The sequence below is a fragment of the Mirounga leonina genome, unplaced genomic scaffold (genome assembly GCF_011800145.1).
Source record: "Mirounga leonina isolate KUSES-001 unplaced genomic scaffold, KU_Mleo_1.0 Mir_177, whole genome shotgun sequence".
In the NCBI taxonomy this organism is placed as follows: domain Eukaryota; kingdom Metazoa; phylum Chordata; class Mammalia; order Carnivora; family Phocidae; genus Mirounga; species Mirounga leonina.
Genome location: NW_023270459.1, coordinates 1,630,498 through 1,647,540, shown reverse-complemented (window position 1 = coordinate 1,647,540; position 17,043 = coordinate 1,630,498). Strand labels below are relative to the sequence as shown.

At 63.3% G+C, this 17,043-nt stretch overlaps 2 protein-coding genes across 4 annotated transcripts in view; one reads left to right on the top strand and one right to left on the bottom strand.

The window, feature by feature from the left end:
• Nucleotides 1-6,202, top strand: part of ACTN4 (actinin alpha 4) — a 71,176-nt gene extending 64,974 nt beyond the window's left edge. The window contains exons 14-22 of one of the 3 annotated variants that reach the window (XM_035023434.1): nucleotides 73-213; nucleotides 288-470; nucleotides 561-695; nucleotides 1,644-1,823; nucleotides 2,614-2,760; nucleotides 3,588-3,668; nucleotides 3,973-4,038; nucleotides 4,610-4,768; nucleotides 4,884-6,202. In XM_035023434.1, coding sequence (XP_034879325.1) covers nucleotides 73-213; nucleotides 288-470; nucleotides 561-695; nucleotides 1,644-1,823; nucleotides 2,614-2,760; nucleotides 3,588-3,668; nucleotides 3,973-4,038; nucleotides 4,610-4,768; nucleotides 4,884-5,042 — 1,251 coding nt within the window. In that variant the 3' untranslated portion in view covers nucleotides 5,043-6,202. The remainder of the gene's footprint in view (nucleotides 1-72; nucleotides 214-287; nucleotides 471-560; nucleotides 696-1,643; nucleotides 1,824-2,613; nucleotides 2,761-3,587; nucleotides 3,669-3,972; nucleotides 4,039-4,609; nucleotides 4,769-4,883) is intronic. The other 2 variants (XM_035023435.1, XM_035023433.1) reach the window with 2 other exon arrangements.
• CAPN12 (calpain 12) lies at nucleotides 6,191-16,693 on the bottom strand. The gene is given in 21 exon segments (XM_035023573.1): nucleotides 6,191-6,667; nucleotides 6,762-6,820; nucleotides 6,917-7,033; nucleotides 9,683-9,761; nucleotides 10,383-10,445; nucleotides 10,546-10,616; nucleotides 10,975-11,032; nucleotides 11,556-11,615; nucleotides 11,695-11,737; nucleotides 11,837-12,045; nucleotides 12,224-12,235; nucleotides 12,504-12,620; nucleotides 12,622-12,880; nucleotides 13,507-13,581; nucleotides 13,652-13,737; nucleotides 13,813-13,887; nucleotides 14,453-14,621; nucleotides 15,521-15,654; nucleotides 15,840-15,958; nucleotides 16,109-16,178; nucleotides 16,487-16,693. Coding segments are annotated over 21 exon segments (2,109 nt in total). The 3' UTR covers nucleotides 6,191-6,640.
• Nucleotides 16,694-17,043: the final 350 nt, after the last annotated feature.

The window sequence follows — 17,043 nt, the reverse complement described above, 5'->3', positions numbered from 1 at the left end:
GCCCCGGACCGCCAACCACCTGCTTGCCGACTGACCTCCCCGCTCGGTCCCATCCCTGCCCACACGCACCAGAAAACGGAGAAGCAGCTGGAGACCATCGACCAGCTGCACCTGGAGTATGCCAAGCGGGCGGCGCCCTTCAACAACTGGATGGAGAGCGCCATGGAGGACCTCCAGGACATGTTCATCGTCCACACCATCGAGGAGATCGAGGTCCGCTCCCACCCGCGCCGCCTGTGGGACCTCTGTGGGCCTGGGCTGCCCTTCATGCCACCTCCTCCTTCCAGGGCCTGATTTCAGCCCACGACCAGTTCAAGTCGACGCTGCCAGACGCCGACAGGGAGCGCGAGGCCATCCTGGCCATCCACAAGGAGGCCCAGAGAATCGCCGAGAGCAACCACATCAAACTGTCGGGCAGCAACCCTTACACCACGGTCACCCCGCAGATCATCAACTCCAAGTGGGAGAAGGTGGGCGGGCTTGGCGGCAGGGCCGGGGCCGGGCTGGCCGGGCGAGGGGCCACCACCTGACCGCCGTTGCTCCCCCCCCCGCCCCTCCAGGTGCAGCAGCTGGTGCCCAAGCGGGACCACGCACTCCTGGAGGAGCAGAGCAAGCAGCAGTCCAACGAGCGCCTCCGCCGCCAGTTCGCCAGCCAGGCCAACATCGTGGGGCCCTGGATCCAGACGAAGATGGAGGTGAGGGCCCGTTGCCCAGCCTGGCCGCGCCCAGGAGAGTCTCTTAGGGCAGAGTGGAGAAGGAGCCGCCGCGAGCGGGAGGCCGGCCGCCCCTTGCGCCGGGTCCCCGGTCCTCCCTGCTGGGTCTGCCTGGGGCCCCACTCTGGGAGCGACGGCCGCCCCCTGTGAGTGGGAGGGTCTGTGACTGTGTTGCTGGAAGCGGCAGCGCCCTCCAGAGGGCAGCAGGGTGGAGGAGTCAGGTAGGAAAGGGTTCGCGTGTCGGCTCTGCCCTGCCCGCTGACCAGGAGATCAGGTACAGTTTAACTTCTGCTCCTGGGTTTTCTCATCCCTAAAAGAGGATGGAAACAGTCTTTTCATTGTCCCGGCAAATGCTTTGGGCACCGCTCTGTGGCAGCCCCATGGCAAGCCCTGGTGTTGCTGGGACCAGGGTGGCCCAAGTGCAGACCCTTCCAGCGGGCTCACCAGTGAGCCTGGGGACCCAGCCCTGGAAAGTTTGCAAGGATGCTGATTGCAGCCCTGGGTGCACCTCCCAGAGTGCTCACTACGTGCCAGGCACCAAGCCGGGGCCGGGCTGGGGCTCTGGGCTGGCTGAGCTGCACGGTCACCCTGGGAACCCACGCTTCGGGTGCTCGTGCTCAGGAGCACAGATTCTGAAGCCAGCCGGGCCTGGGTCTGGACCCTGACCCTGCCTCTCACTGTGAGGAATTGATGTGTTTGGGCCTCAGCTTCCAGGCCTGTGGCCGTCCTGGGCTTCACAGGGAGTCCGGGGTGTGCACTGAGGTTAGGCCTCACGGGCCTCAGCCTAGACACTACCCCCCTCCCCCCCGGCAGCTTGTACAGTGGAGGGGGGCCTGGAGGGGGCAGTCCGCGAACAGCAGGCTTCCGGGCGGGGGCGGGGGACGCCAGCAAGAGGCCTTCCCCAGCCAGCAGCCCCTTCCTTCCATGCAGGAGATCGGGCGCATCTCCATTGAGATGAACGGGACCCTGGAGGACCAGCTGAACCACCTGAAGCGGTACGAGCGCAGCATCGTGGACTATAAGCCGAACCTCGACCTGCTTGAGCAGCAGCACCAGCTCATCCAGGAGGCCCTCATCTTCGACAACAAGCACACCAACTACACCATGGAGGTAGGGCCACCTGGCGCCCCCGGCCTCCCCTCCTGCCCGCACCGGAGGGTCCCTGCGGCAGCACAGGCCCGGCCTCTCCAGGCCAGACAGGTTTTGCTTGGTAGAAAAGGCGTCGGCCACTTTCTCTCTCCTCTGTGTCCCTCTGACCGAAAAGACTAGATCAAGTGTGTACGCATTTTTAAAACATCACAGTTTTCCCACCATTTCTCCCATCACCGAGACAGCACAGGCTTGGGACACACTCGTGGGAGAGCTGGGAGGGAGGGCGGCCCCTGCCCACTGTGGCCTCGGTGGCGACGTCCTGGCCGGAGGACACAGATCAGCGCGGGCACCCGCTTGCTGTGGCTGGGTTGACGTGTCGGGGCTGGTTGTCACCGTTTGGGCAGCCTGACCTCGTCCATGGTGACGCTTGATGCCCTGCAAGTGCGGTGATACCACAGAGAACCCCGGGTCGTGCCCCCCCACCCCGAGAGCTGCTTCAACGTGGCCCCCATATTTCTGCGGTTCCCGTGTGGGTGCGGCACATGGACCGGGCCGGCCCTCAGCTGCTTCCCTGAGCAGACACAGACGTGACGTCACCCCGCTGCTGGGCAGAGGCGGCGGGGAGGGGCCGTGCCTCTGTCCCCGTGTGGGGCTGGGTCGGCGTTTGGGAGAGAGTCAGGGCTAGCCCACCTCCAGGCCATATGCCCAGCCGGGGCGAGGAGAGCCGGACTCCAAGCCCCGGGTGGCGGCGGCAGCGGGGGTCCCCGCACCGCCCCGGCCCGTGCTCATGCCCTTGCTCCGCCCCCAGCATATCCGCGTGGGCTGGGAGCAGCTGCTCACCACCATCGCCCGCACCATCAATGAGGTCGAGAACCAGATCCTCACCCGCGATGCCAAGGGCATCAGCCAGGAGCAGATGCAGGAGTTCCGGGCGTCCTTCAACCACTTTGACAAGGTGAGCAGCTCCCTCTGCCCCTGGCGTCTTCCTTCCCCACTGTCACCATCCCATCCTGCCCCCTCTGTCCTTGCATCTGTCCGTTCACCTCACAGTGCTGAGTATTGGCCACCACTCCCTGGGCTGGCAAGGCCCCAGCCACTGAAGCAGGTGCAGAGGTGCATCCCTTGACCCACAGCCTGGGCACTTTCCCTCAGGAGGAGAAAGTGGCGGGGGGGGGGGTCCAAGTCCTGCCTCTGGGGCCATGTGTCCTCGCCAGCCTGCTGATGAGACCCTGGGACAGCCTAAGTCCCAGCACACCCGAGATTTGCGACCTGACCGTGCATCTGGTCCATGCGTACACGGAGCGTTGTAAAGATTCAGAACGCCGGATCTGGTCTGGCAGGCCCCTTAGGAAGGCCCTGAGCGCCTGAGTTTGCTGCGGTCCCCACCCGCCCTGCTGGGCCCGGTGCGCCATCTGCCTGCCCTCTGTGGGTGGGAGGGTGCACGCTCAGCTCCACACCATCAGGCAGGGACCCTGCCGTCCCAGATAGGACGGAGTGTAACCTTCTCTCACCCCAAATCCTGGAGGCGAGGAGAGATGCCTGCCCTGCTCTGGCCGAGGCGTTGGGCAGGCCTCTGACCACCCTCCAGGCCGCCATGCCCCTTGCCCTGTTCATCGTCCCTAGCCATCACCTTGTCTGTGTCACCTCTAACTCTGTTTCCCCCCCGATGTGTTCCCCACCCCCTGCCCTCTGCATGTGACCCCGGCCCCTCTCCCCACGCCTCCGCGCCGGCCTGGTCTCCGCGCCGCCCCTCGCACACACCTGCCTCCGGACGCCCGGCAGGACCACGGCGGGGCGCTGGGGCCGGAGGAGTTCAAGGCCTGCCTCATCAGCCTGGGCTACGACGTGGAGAATGACCGGCAGGTATGCGCCCCCCTGGGCCCCAGCGGACTGTGGCATTAACTGCTCTTCTTTCTCTCTCTCCTTCTCTCTGTCCCCCTCCCTCTCGCCATCCCACCCCTTGCCACGTGTGTGCCATTTCACTGGCTCTCTTGCCTCCTCCCTGCCCCGTGTCTCTCTGGACACCTTCCCCCTTACCTGGTCTCCCGGGGCCGCCTCTGTCTCCCCGGCTCCCGCCACTGTCCTGTCTCCCTGCTGTGCACATGGGGCGGCCCCTCTTGCCTTCTCTGGGCCTGGTCTCCTCTGCTGTCCCTGCATCCTCGAGCAGAAGCAGACAGGCAGCATGGACTCGGATGACTTCAGGGCTCTGCTTATCTCCACAGGATACAGCCTGGTATGCAGCCTCTGCCTCCCCCTCGCTGCTGGGCCTCTCCTTCCCCCCCGCCGCCCCCGCGCAGCCTCCCCTCTCCTCCTCACCCGCCTCCTCGGGGCTACTCCCCCAGCAGAGCAGCGCAGTCATGCCCCCTCCTCCTCCATCTGCGCTGCTTCTGCTGGGCAGGGGTCTCTCCGATGACCCCCCTGCCACCCACCTCCTTTCCTGGAAGTCTCCCGAGAGAGGAGGTCAGGCCTCTGGCTCCCTACCCTTTCTCTTTCTCTTTCTCTCTTTCTTTCTTCCCCACCCTCCAGAGCTAAGTCGTGAGCCTAGGGCTGAGGAACGGTAGACCTGCCTGATCCATTCCCCAGCTCCCCACTTCCCAGAAACGGGGGCGGGGAGGAGCAGAGGGAGCACATCCCCAATCAGGGCAAGTGGGGCCCTTGGCCTGGGGAAGCCAAAACCCCTGCAGGCGTGTGCTCCCCGGGGCCGGGCCCCGCTCTCCTGGCTCCGTTCCGCGGGCCAGGCCCGGCTGGCCACCCTGCCCTGCTCAAATGCTGCCTGTCCCCCCCCCCACTCCTCCCCCCCACAGGGTGATGCCGAGTTCAACCGCATCATGAGCGTGGTTGACCCCAACCACAGCGGTCTCGTGACCTTCCAAGCCTTCATTGACTTCATGTCAAGGGAGACCACCGACACAGACACGGCCGACCAGGTCATCGCCTCCTTCAAGGTCCTGGCAGGGGACAAGGTAAGCAGGGTACCTCAGAGGCATCCCGGGGTGGGGCGACATGGAGGAGCCCTTGCAGCCAGGACTGGGCGGGTGGGGGTGGGGGTGGCCCAGAGTCCCACCCTGCCGCCCCCAGAACTTCATCACGGCCGAGGAGCTGCGGAGAGAGCTGCCCCCGGACCAGGCCGAGTACTGCATCGCTCGCATGGCGCCCTACCAGGGCCCTGACGCCGTGCCCGGCGCCCTCGACTACAAGTCCTTCTCGACAGCCCTGTACGGCGAGAGTGACCTGTGAGGCCCCTCCCCGCCTCCGGAGAAAGCCTGACCGCACGCCCCCTCCTCACAGCCTCCAGGCGGGGCTGGGGGAGCCCTCTGCCCTTCTCCCCGCTGCGGGGGCCTCCCAGGTCCTGTTCCTCTGACTGTATCTATGCAAAGCCCTCTGTCAGTCTGTTCTGGGGGGTGGGGTGGGCAGGGAGGGGCTGGGGCAGGCTCTCTCCTCTCTCTTCGTCAGTCGGCCCCCTCCCCCTGGATAGGGGTGAGGGAGACACTCGGGGTCAGCGCTTCTGGTCTGGTAAATATGTATGATGTGTTGTTTTGTTTTTTAACTATACGGAGGGGACAGTGGCTTCCCACAGCGAAACAGGTCACCTCCAGGTCCTAGGAATGCCCTCCCCACCTCATCCCTCCTTTGCCCGCCCCCTTCCTCCGCCCCCCACGAGGTCCCTTCAAGGCCTCCCACATCCAGGCCAAAGCCCTATGTGCCTTGTCCAGGAACCGCCTGGGCCTGCCCTGGGCCCAGCAGAGGGCGACACAGCTGCCCGACAGGAAAGAGGACCCCACCCCCTCCCTTCTTCCCTCTCCCCCCACTTGCGACTGCCAGATGAGGGGGTGCAACTCAGCACCCCCCTTTTCTGCAACAGAGGAGTAGGATTGGGCAGACCAGCCTCTCATCCCCAGCCAGCCCCCCATCTTGCTTTACCCAGACATGTGTATCTCTCAGATTTTCTAAGGACCAAAAAAAACAAAAACAAAAAAAAAACCACAAAACAAAAACAAAAAAAATCCACAAAAAAAAAAACCTATAAAAAAAGGAATTAAAAACCTTCAGAGAATTACTATTTACTTTATTAACTTACGGATTTATTATATAAATATATATTCACCTAGCAACATATGCTCCCTGCCTCTTGCTCTCATAATGAAGACCTAGCTGATTTGCTGCCCTCCCCCCAGCCCCTTACTGATTTTTCTCTGTTGTCTGTCGTTGGGCATGGGTCTCTGGGGACCCTCCTGAGGTGGAGGGTGGGCTGCTGGCCTGGCTGCCTGTTAGTTGATGGGTTTTGCTCCCTTCCCCTCCTCCCCCTTTTTGAGTTTATTCTATTTTTTTTTCTCGGTTTCTGGATAAACCACCTTCTGGGGACAGGATAATAAAACATGTAATATTTTTAAGAAGGATTCCTACCGTGTTCTCTCTCTCTCCTGTCTATTCTCCGCCTCTTAGGAGAGCCACGGGAGCACCTCTTCCCAGAGCAAGGCTGGGCGTGGGAGACCCCTGTCCCCGTAAGTGTGTAAACACGAGTGCTGCTGGGGACCGGCTCGAGGCCCAGCACTGTCCCCAGTGCTGACACGTGGGGCCTGCACAAGAACAGTGTCGTGCCCGTCCCTGCTTACACATGAGGAGGGCAAAGCACGGAGGTGTGCAGGGACCTGCCTGGCCTCACCCCGCTGCTGAGTGCTGGGACCAGACAGCGCCCCATGTGCCAGGCAGAGAGGCGGAGGGGGCGCTGGTGCTCAGACCCCCCGCCGTGGAATAAACCCCAGTCCCGGCTGGGAGAGGAGAAAGGCCTCCTGGCATGCTTCTGCCTCCGGCCACAGGTGCTCCATGCAGAGATCCTAGAGGAAGGTGGCCATCTCCATCCACTGGGGGAGAGAAGACGGCCGGCTTGAGGCAGGGGTCTCCTGGGACCCCTGCTTGGCCACCTGAGCTGCCCCCCAACCCCCAGCCCGGGCTCACCTGTCTGCGGGTCAGGCAGACGACCCCCTCGCCTCCTTCCAGGTGCTGGCTGCAGTGGCCTGCGCAGAGCGGGCGGGTTGAGCACCCCGTGCGGCTCGCGGGAGGGAGACACCCCCACCCCCACCCCGGGGTCCCCGTGCCAGGGCACCACTCACGGAATATGCAGGTGAGCTGGGCTGCACAGGACACGAAGCGCTCGAAGTCCACCCGCAGACGGCTGTCCCGGTAGCGGCTCGTGAGGGCCTGGGTCAGCTGGTTGTTCAGGTGGAAGCCTAGGGCAGGGTGCCCGTGAGCCCCAGCCCAGCTCCCCGGGGGCGGGGGCTGTTCCCACCGCTCGGACCCCAGCTGTGGGGCCCGGGGCAGCTCCCTTCACTCCTCTGTGCTCCTTTTCTCACGTGACAGCCCTGACCCCACAATGTTGGGGGAAGCTGTTAGAGAACTTAGAACGGCATCTGGCACATAATGACTATATGGCTGCTTTATTAGGACTTTAAATTCTGGCCAGTTTCTGCGAATGGACACTGGAGGAATTTCTGTGCAGCCAGACGTTTTTGTCAGTCCCACATGGAGTCCGTTTCTTCACATCAGAGACGATTTCTAAACATTAGAAATCACCTCTGACGAGAAATCGCAATAGGCTTTCAAAAGCCAAAAACAACGGCTCCTCCTTCGAGTCCAGTAATCCTCCGAGACTTAAGGTTGCAGCCTGGCTCCTCCTCCCCCACGTGTCCAGATAAACTTCTGCGGACAATGTCATGGGCTTCTGCCGCCTCCTGAAACCCGTCTGTGCCCCGGTTCTGATCTTTGTCGAGTCTGTGCCAGGGGACCCTGGCCAGAGGAGGGGCAGGAAGCCCTCAGCTGCCCCCTCAAATTCAGCTTCCTCTGACCACTCTGCGCCGCCTGCTGCGGGGGTCCTGCCCAGGATCCCCTGGGTATTCGGGAAATCCCTCACCTGGTTTACTAGGTCCTGGTTCCTGGCTACCCCTGCCCAGGGCCCCCCACTGTCCTCAGCTGCCTGGTGGCCTGCGCAGACCACACCTCATCTACCCCTCCTTCCCCCCCCGGCACTTGGACCTTGTGCTCTGTCTTGCCTCCCTTGCACGTGATGTTCCTTCAGCCCAGAACTCTCCTACTCCTTTCGCCCTGCCCCCTTCAGGAAGCCCTCTCCGAGCCCCCTGCTCTTACCCCCTGCAGCCCGGAGCGCCTCCTGTGTCTCCCTGTGCCTATCCCGTCCCCACCCTGATCCCTTGGAGCTGTCACTGTCTTTGGTGGCTCTGGCGGACCCTGGCCCGGAAGCTGTGGGAGGGCAGGGGAGGGAAGGATTTCTGGCCACTGCCGAGTCCCCAGCATCAGCCGGCACAGCCAGGAGCAGAGCTGGTGTTTGGGGAACGTGGGTGCCTCAGAGCGCGGCTGAGTGGCAGCAGGTCATTTTTCTTGCCGATTCCCCCACCCTGATCTGCCCACCCTTGCCAGGGCCCTCTGGAGCCTGCTTCCTGCCTCTCCGCTCCCCGGTACTCCCTCAGTACACAGCGTGACCTCCCGTGCTGTCGGCTCCAGCCTCCCCACGCACCCTGACGCTGGACCTCATGGGGCTTTACTGCCTCCCTCCACGGATCTTTCATCTCTGACCCCCACCCCCACCCCCGTCCTCTAGCCGCACTGGCCCCTTGAAGCTGTTCCAGCAGGGTCCATGCTGCATCTCACCTCAGGGCCTTTGCACTGGCTGTTTCTTCTGTCTAGACTGCACCTGCCACTGTGTCCCCAAGGCTCAGTCCCCTTCCTTCAGGTCTGCTCAAACGGCACCTGGATCCTACCCTGACCGCTGTGCCTCCAGCCACACATTCCCCCCCACCATGTACACACCAGCTTCCTCTTCCCACCATAGCGTGTCACCAGCTGACATCTGACCCAGATGTTCTACTTGTCTGTCTGCACCACCAGTGTGACAAGCCCCGCCCAAGAGCACTTCCTCAGTCTTGTGACTAGAATAACACCAAGAACGTGCACCAGGTGCCCAGGAACCCGACAAGTGGTGCCAACATTCCATCCGCCCTCGCGCTCTCTCCTCTGCTTCTGTCCACCTGGGACTCCACTTCTGTCCCCGTGCCACACCTCCCAACCCTCTGACTCCATCTCTCCCCCTCTGGCTTGGCCTCTTTGCTTGCATGTCTCTGGATGCTAGAGCTCCTCCCTCAGGGCCTCCCTGCCTCTCAAACTGGGTCACGGCCTGGCACACCCTCCCACCTGCTCCCCCCCCACTCGGCTTGGCTGGGGCAGAGGAGCCCTGGGGTGGGGGTGGGGGTGGGGGATCTGGGAGTCCCCTCCGGTCCCACCCCCTTGGTGCATGAACTTACTTCACTTGCTTCGGTCAGGGCCCAGGAAAAGCTTTGCTCCCTGGCTCTGTCTCCTGGGTAGGATTTTGTGCTACACAGATGGGTGGGGCTGTTCTACCTCTTTCTGGAAGAACCCAGGTTTCCGAAACCTTTGCCCGGGCCCTCCGCATGCAGTCACCAGAAGCTGCGTGCCCCCCAGCGCTGAGCCCCATGGGCTGCATTCCGAAGGCTCCTCCCAGCCACCCTGGGTGGTAGCCATTTTACACTGAGGCTCACGGAGGTGGACTCACCTGCCCAGGATCTCCCAGGGAGTAAGTCAGTAGAGGCAGGATTCTAACCCCAAGCTCATGGGAACCCAGGCCACTTTACCACAATGCCTGGGGGGCCGGGACCTCTCAGATACCAGCTCCCAGGCTCTCCCCATCTTCCCCCTCCAGGAGGCCCCGCTCCCTCTCCCAAGGGTATCCAGTAACAAACTACGGTGTGGGCTTTGTGGAGGGCGGCAGGTGAGCAGCCAGCCAGGCCTGCGAGAGTTCAGAGGGTAGCAGGGGGAGCAGATCCCGTCGCTGGGACCACTCCCCAACATACCTGCCGCATTCAGCGCCAGCCTCAGCTCGTAGGAGTTCATGGTTCCAGAGGCATCCTTGTCAAACTTGTCAAATGTGGCCTGGGCCAGGAGGTAGAGGTCAGTCCTACCCCCCCCCCCCGGGGTCCCCCATGCACCCTGAAGAGGGCCAGTCAGCCTGGGTTTCCACCCCTGCTCCCTTTCTTCATGACTTGGTGCCCTGGGCAATAGCTTTACCTCGCTCGCTCTGTAAAATGGGAGTAACAGTAACAGCTAGAATAGGGTTATGAGGACAAGCCAATATGCTACCCACAAGGGCCTTCGGGAGGGCTCAGCCAATAGCAAGTACAGGGAGGCCTTGGACCATTGCCTCCTCCCAGGGATCCAGAGCAGTGGGAATTAATGCCTCTCACTAGCAGAGGCCCCTCAGAGGGGAGGTGACTTGCCCGAGGTCACACAGCTAGAAAGGGGCTGAACCGGGAGCTGGGACTTCAAGCCAGGACCAGAACCTGTGCTTTCCATCCCTGAGCTATTTAGTGCCCCTAAAGGGACCACAGGGAGCCAGATGGGGCAAGGACATCCCAGCCAGATCCCTCCAAGGTATGATGTGGCTCACGTTCTCCTCCCCTGGGGCCCTGCTAGCCCACAGAGCACCTCTGTCCTGATCAGTAAAAGTGCCTCACCCTCCGGGAGGAGGTGGCCCCACCAAACCCCCAACCTTACCTGCCACTCCAGGAGATGGCCCCAGAGCTGCTGGAAGTGGTGCAGGGTGAAGCTCTGTCCATTCTGGGGATGGGGCATCTGGTTAAAATCCATATCCCCAGAAGGGGGCCAGAGGCCCCAACATCCCCACCCTCCCTACCCAGGCACTGCTCCCCTCACGTACCCCAAAACAGCGCAGCAGCTGCTCACAGGTCCTGAGCCCGATCTCTCCAGGGGTCCGGGCATGGGCCCTGGCTACAGGAAACAAAAAAAACCCCTAGTACTTCCTGCGTACTAGGGAGTCCGGCTATCCCCACTGCAGGAACTGAGGCACAGGGAGCCACGGGACTGCTGGTAACTAGCAGAGCAGGGATCTGAACCCAGGCAGGGGGGTTCCAAAGTCCCCTCAGGGCAGCTACACTCTCTGCCTCCCTTAGGGGAAGGGGGGGCCTTATGGGTGGCCGTGGCCTTGGCCACGAGTCCTGCCACAGGACCCACAGGTGGGAAGACACGGTCAGGCTGAGTCCAGGGCTCCCGTGGCCTGACTCCTGGCAGCATCATGGACTAACACACCTAGGGGGCTCCGTGGGGTCCACCCCAGTCCCCAACTCACCAGGCTCCAGGGCAATGCTTAATAACGTCTGGAGCTGAGAGGCACTGAGTGCTTCCTCCTGGTCAAGGAGAGAGCCAGTGTGAGGCCGTTCACTCAGGCAGCCATTCAACACAGCTCGGGGCTGGCCCCAGTAGCATGCTGGGCGGTGCCGGGGTCACAGCAGAGACCGAGAGCTCATGGTCCAGGGGGAGAGAGAGACCTGTCCCCAGAGCCGACAGGGCTTGGGAGTGGGGGGGGGGGGTAAGCTCTGGGCTGTGGGAGGCCACAGCCGGCATGCAGCTGACCAGCCTGGGGGAGAATCCCGGAGGGCTTCCAGCGAAGGGCAGAGGAGAAAGACAAGATCTTAGCCAGGACAGGGGGGGAGAAGGGAGGAAAGGCCGTCCAGGCAGAAGTACAGACAGGGCAAAGGCCCTGAGGCAGGGATGAGCTGTGAGCATTTTGAGAGTAGAGAGTCAGGAGTCTGAAGCACAGGGAGAAATTAAAGCAGAATGAGACCCCCAGGATGAGGAAGGGGTCCCAGGGGAGGGGAGGGCAGGGGAGGGCAGGGGAGGGCAGGGGAGGGCAGGGGTGGGCCCCCTCACCTCTCCTGCCAGCTCCTGAAACAGCTGCTCCAGCCCCCGCTCCAGGGGGATGTAGGGGACCTGTGGGGCGGGGGGAGCTCAGCGCCGGCCCAGAGGACCCCAGCCCCGCTGCGCCCGCCCCCCTCCGCAGGCCTCGCACCGTGAGCGCGCGCAGCTCGGCGCTGACGACGTCATCGACCTCCCTGCCAGGGACACAAGGGAAGCGGGCGAGTCGGGCTGGGGCCCGGGGCTCTGGCCGGCCGGGGGACCCCGAGGGCTGGGCGCGGGGGCCCCCGGCTCACACGACTGTGTGGCGGCGCTCCGAGAAGACGCGCAGCGTGAAGTCGGCCTCGTCGCCGGCGCGGGCGGCGCTGGGCACCACCAGGTAGTGGCCGGGGCGCAGGCGGCAGCGGCGGCTCACGTCGCGGCGGGCGCAGAAGGGCGAGCGGTCGGCGCGCAGCAGGCCCGGCAGGAGCTCGCGGCCGCGCGGGGCGTCCCACAGGCCCAGCAGCTGCGGGCCAGGGCGGCTGAGCTCCGCCGCTCGCCGCCCGGCCTCCCGCCCGCCTCGCCCCCCGCCGCCTCCCTCCCTCCCGCCTCCCTCCCGCCTCCCTCCCGCCGCAGCCTGTCCGAGCCCCTGCGGCGGGCCCGCCCGAGTGACCCTGCGATCCGGGGTCCCAGCTGAGACCCACCTCCTCTGGGATCTGTAAGAAGGAAGAGCAAGGCGAGTCGGGGCCCGCGCTGGCGGCGGCCGCCCTTCAGAGCCCCGTCCGCACCTCCTTCGCTTTTCTTCCCATCCACCCCCCCAACACCCTCGTTAAGCCCCGGCCTGTCTCTGACCCCTGCTGGACCCCCCCTCCGGTCTGTGCCCTCAAGGACCTCCTCTGTCTCTAACCCCCACCCCCTGGGCCTTCCCAGCCCCTCCGTGGCTCCCTGTTCCCCGCTGCTCCAGCTAGGCCCCCGGGGTCCCACCTGGAACACGTGGAAGCCCACGGTGAGGTAAGTGAGGCCCTGGGCCCTCAGGCGCCGCCGGTTGCGCTGGATGAGTGACAGAAGGACAGTGCACTTGGGGATGCGCCCCCCCCCCCCCCGGGCCCCAGCCCCCGGGGGCCCCCCCCCCCTCCCCCGGCCCCCCCCCCCCCCCCCCGCCAGCGCTTGCCCCTCGGGGCGCCCTCCAGGCCTCACCAGTGCCAGGCTGGCTCCCGCCGGAGCTGAAGCCGGGCACCCAGCGGCCTTGGAAGGTGTGGACGTGCCAGCCGCCTCCAGCCGGGCTGGGGCCCAGCACCTCAGGGCTCAGCGAGCAGATCTGGACGGTGTTGAAGTGGCGGAGGAAGTCCTTCAGCTCCATCCTGTGCAGGGGCCAGTGGTCAGAGCCCCCCCAGGGCCCCAGTCTCCCAAAGACCTCAGGACCCTGATGGCCTCCAAATCACAAGCCCCACCAAATTCCATAAACATCGCCAAGCGCCCCTCAGTCCACCAAACAGTGCCGCGTCTCCGGAAATGACCCCCAGATTGCGGAGCCCTCCAGCCCCCCAGATTTCTCCAAGTGCCCAGAAATGCCCAAGTAGCCGGGATCCATGCACACCCCCCCCACAAACTGTCACATTGCCTTCAGCCCCCAAATATCAAGGCCTTCAGACTTTCAGTTGTCAGCAAGTATCCTTCAGGCCCTCAGTATTACCAAATCTGCAGGAAATGCCCCAGATGTCACCAGGCCTCCCACAATTGTCCTAAATATTACCCATTACCCACCCCCCTTCAACCCGCCGAAGATTACTGTGCCTCCCAGTTCCCCTAATATTGCTAATTGTTCCTTGACTCCCCCAAATAGAATGCAACCCCAAAGTTACCACCCCAGGGATAGTTTCTTGCTATGAACTTGTCCCCTGTCCCTTCAGGCAGGCCTTACCCCCTCCCTGCACCCCTTTGGCCTGGCACCAGCTCAGAGGCAGGGCTGGGACCCTGGGCTACTCACCAGAACTCGCCATCCTCCTTTTTCACCAGCAGGGCATCCCGCCACTCTTTAGGGAGCGCATCCCAGCGCGGGCAGCTAGGGAGACTGGGGTGTGAGGGCTGGGCAGGTGGGTCCAAGGCCCCCACCTCCCCCAGATCCATCCCACCTGTCGCTCCAGGCCCCGGTCCACTCCACACGGCCCCATGGGTTCCGAAGCCTCAGCAGCCGCACCTTGGTGAAGCCCAGGGTCACCTGCGGGCGGCATGGTCAGTGGGGGGGGGAGGGGCGCCGCGACACCCCTGCAGCCCACTCATGGGGGATACCCACCTTGTACGTGCCCGTGACTGAGTACGCATGTCCCTTCACCAGCCCGTCTTCTGTGCGGTGCTCGCCCCGATCACTCTGGGCAGAGGACGGGACGGTGAGGCCACAGTGGGGGTCGAGCGGGTGGCTGCTCCTCTCTGCCCCTCACCCCCCACCCTGTGCCCATGAAGGGAATGCCTGCCCAGGAGTGAAGCTAACCCGGAACTAGGAATAGGAAACCACATTCTAGGGGCGCCTGGGTGGCTCAGTCGTTGGGCGTCTGCTTTCAGCTCAGGTCATGATCCCAGGACCCTGGGATCAAGCCCCGCATCGGGCTCCCTGCTCTGCGGGAAGCCTGTTTCTCCCTCTCCCACTCCTCCTGCTTGTGTTCCCTCGCTCCTGTCTCTCTCTCTGTCAAATAAATAAATAAAATCCTTAAAAAAAAAAAGAAAAAGAAAACCACATTCTCCATATCCACTAAGCACCTGGATTCAGCTGTGCCTGAAGCTTGCATAGTTATGAAAGCGAATAAATTGCCTTTTGACTTGCTCGAGTTTGCTGGGTGAGTGAACACAGACAGGAGGATGCAGGCCGCCTCCCTGCTCCAGCCCCAACTGTGCTCTGGCCCTGGTGGGGGGTCTCCATGCCAGTCGGACTCTCTCACCAGGGCGGTGGCGCCCACGAGGGACTCCTTGGCCAGGGCATGGCGCACGGCAGAGAAGAGGCCTGGGAGGTCTTGCCTCAGGTAGAGCACCTCGCCCACGCCACCCGTGAAGTCCACGAAAGCCTCATTCATGTGGCCGCCTCTCATCACCTCATAGGAGCTGTGGAGCCTGTGGGAGCAGGGGTGCGGTGGGCATGTCTGAGGCATGGACGAGCGTCTCACACACACCTCTGGGACCTGGGACCTCGGTCCCCGGCTGTGGGGGGGCCCAGGGACGATCCCTGACATTTGTAGACTGACGTGGGCTGGGGTTCACTCTGGAAACCCTTGGAAATCGGGCCTGTGGTCCCTGGGCCACTAGGACTGTGGCCTTCGGTGGGGGCGGGGCAGTCATCGGAGAGGCTTGGTCAGAATTCTGGGCATCCCCAGGGCTAGGTTTGAAACAGAGTCTCCGGGAGACGTCTGCTCTGGGGGTGATCTCTGTGGGGCTTGTCAGGGATTTCAGAGCCACAGGATGGAGAAAAGCAAAGATCGAGGGCTCCCGGGATTACACTCAATATTTCGGAGGTGCGGCGTGCCTGGGTGGCTCAGTCATCACGCGTCTGCCTTCGGCTCAGATCATGGTCCCAGGGTCCTGGGATCGAGCCCCGCATCGGGCTCCCCGCTCCTCCCCCCCCACCACTTGTGCTCTCTCTCAAATAAATAAAAATCTTTAAAAATTTGGGAGGCACGTTGGGTTTCTCAATGGATCAGGAGAGATCTTCTGAGATTACAGGTTCCCCCAGGGGATAAATCTCAGATTTAGTGGCTCCGGGGCCTGAGAGAGGACATTTCAGGCCCCTTAGGGATTGTGAGTGTTGGTGGGTCTCTAAGAATGTTTTGTGTGAAATGTCAATAGAGGGAGGTATCTGTGATTCGGAGGGAGGCCCTCAGGGGTTGGTGTGACATTAGGGTCCTGGGCACCGTGACTTGGTTTGGGACCCTTGGCAGGGTGTCTAGAGGATCCCAGAAGCTGGGGGTCTCTGGGGTTCCCTTGCTGGCTGGTGGGGGGGGTGCCGGGGTCCTTACTTGGCATAGGCCTTCTCCAGGAGCGGGGCCCAGAACTCGTTCCGCTGACGCGAGCGCACGAACATCAGCTTCCCCTCACGCACGGGCAGCCTGTCGTCCACCACGACGTCCACCCAGTGGCCAAACTGCCAGAGCTGGTGGGAGGAGGCCAGGGCCCAGGCTCGGCTTCCAACCCCCAACCGTGCCTGGACCCCATCCTCTGACCCCCCAGCCCTGCGTACCAGTCCGAGAATTACAGCCCCAAGGCGACCGTGTCCACTATGAGATCCATGGCACCATGAGGGAAACTGAGGCACAAACCGAGGGAACTGAGTTTTACCTGGAAGTGGAAGACACCTGCGTAGCCATCTTGGAAACTCTGTCCGGGGGGGACCACCCGGCACAGGAGTCGGGGATACAGAGTGAGGGAGGCAGCGGCCGCAAGAAACCAGCAGTTCCCTGGAGGAAAGGCGAGGACGGGGTGAGGATGGAAAGGGGGAGACTGAGGTGTAGGGAGAGGGGAGACTGCGGGGCGGACCCAGGGGCCGAGCTGCAGGGTCCCAGCCACAGCCCGCCAGATCTGGGAGCCCAGGAGTTCGGTGGTCTTACCTAGGCGCCCCTGACACACGTCTGTTCGGCTCATGTCCTCACAGATGAACTGGGGCTCAGCGCAAAACTCCTGGGGGGCACGGGGGATTCCAGGCCTCAGCCAGGAAAGGGAGGGAAGGAGCGACTGAGGCATCCGATGCCTGGGTCCCCTCCTGCCCTCACTGCTCTAGAGTAATGAGCGCCTCCAACCCGGGGGAGGCTTGTAAAGCCTGTGGGCAGGCATCTGGGCCTCCCCAGACCCGGCAGTCGGAACTGCCAGCCCCTCTGCCCTCAGACCGAGGAGCCCAGCGCCCCCCCACAGCCCCCTCCACTCTCAGACCCCCCCCCCAGCCCCCAGCCACACATTACATGGGGTCTCATCCATTCCACCCCTTTTGCCTTCTCGGAGTTCGGCCCCAGCTCGTCATGGCCAAGGGCATCAGGGCCAGCAGGGAAGTAGGGGTCTTGGAACAGGATCCCCTCATCCAGGCAGGCTGTTCGGATGGCCTCGTATCTCTGGCCCCGAAAGGGCTTCGGGCCTCCGGTTCCAGGCCCTGCCTCTTCTCCCACCAGCTGGATGGTGACCCGCCTGCTACCACACGCCATCGGGACACTCTGGGCTGACAGGCTGGCCCCCGGCTCTTCAACCTCCTGGTTCACGGGGGTGGGGCTTCCCCTCCATCTGAGCCCCGATGGGGGCCTTTAGGCCGCGAGGAGCCTTCCCTTGTTAATACTAATTGATGGTTTGGGGTGCCACGGGACAAGGGACGCCTTCTCGGTGGTTTCCTCCCCAGGGCGTGGGGCCTTCAGTTGTGGCCAGGGTAGCAGCTTAATGGGCTTGGCCAACATCAGCATAGAAGGCGGGCAGAGCTGAGGAGGACTGGCTGCCCCCGTGAGGGCGCCTGGAAGCAGGTCAGTGTGGGGGTGTGTTTCTGCCATCTTGCCCCTGCCCCTCC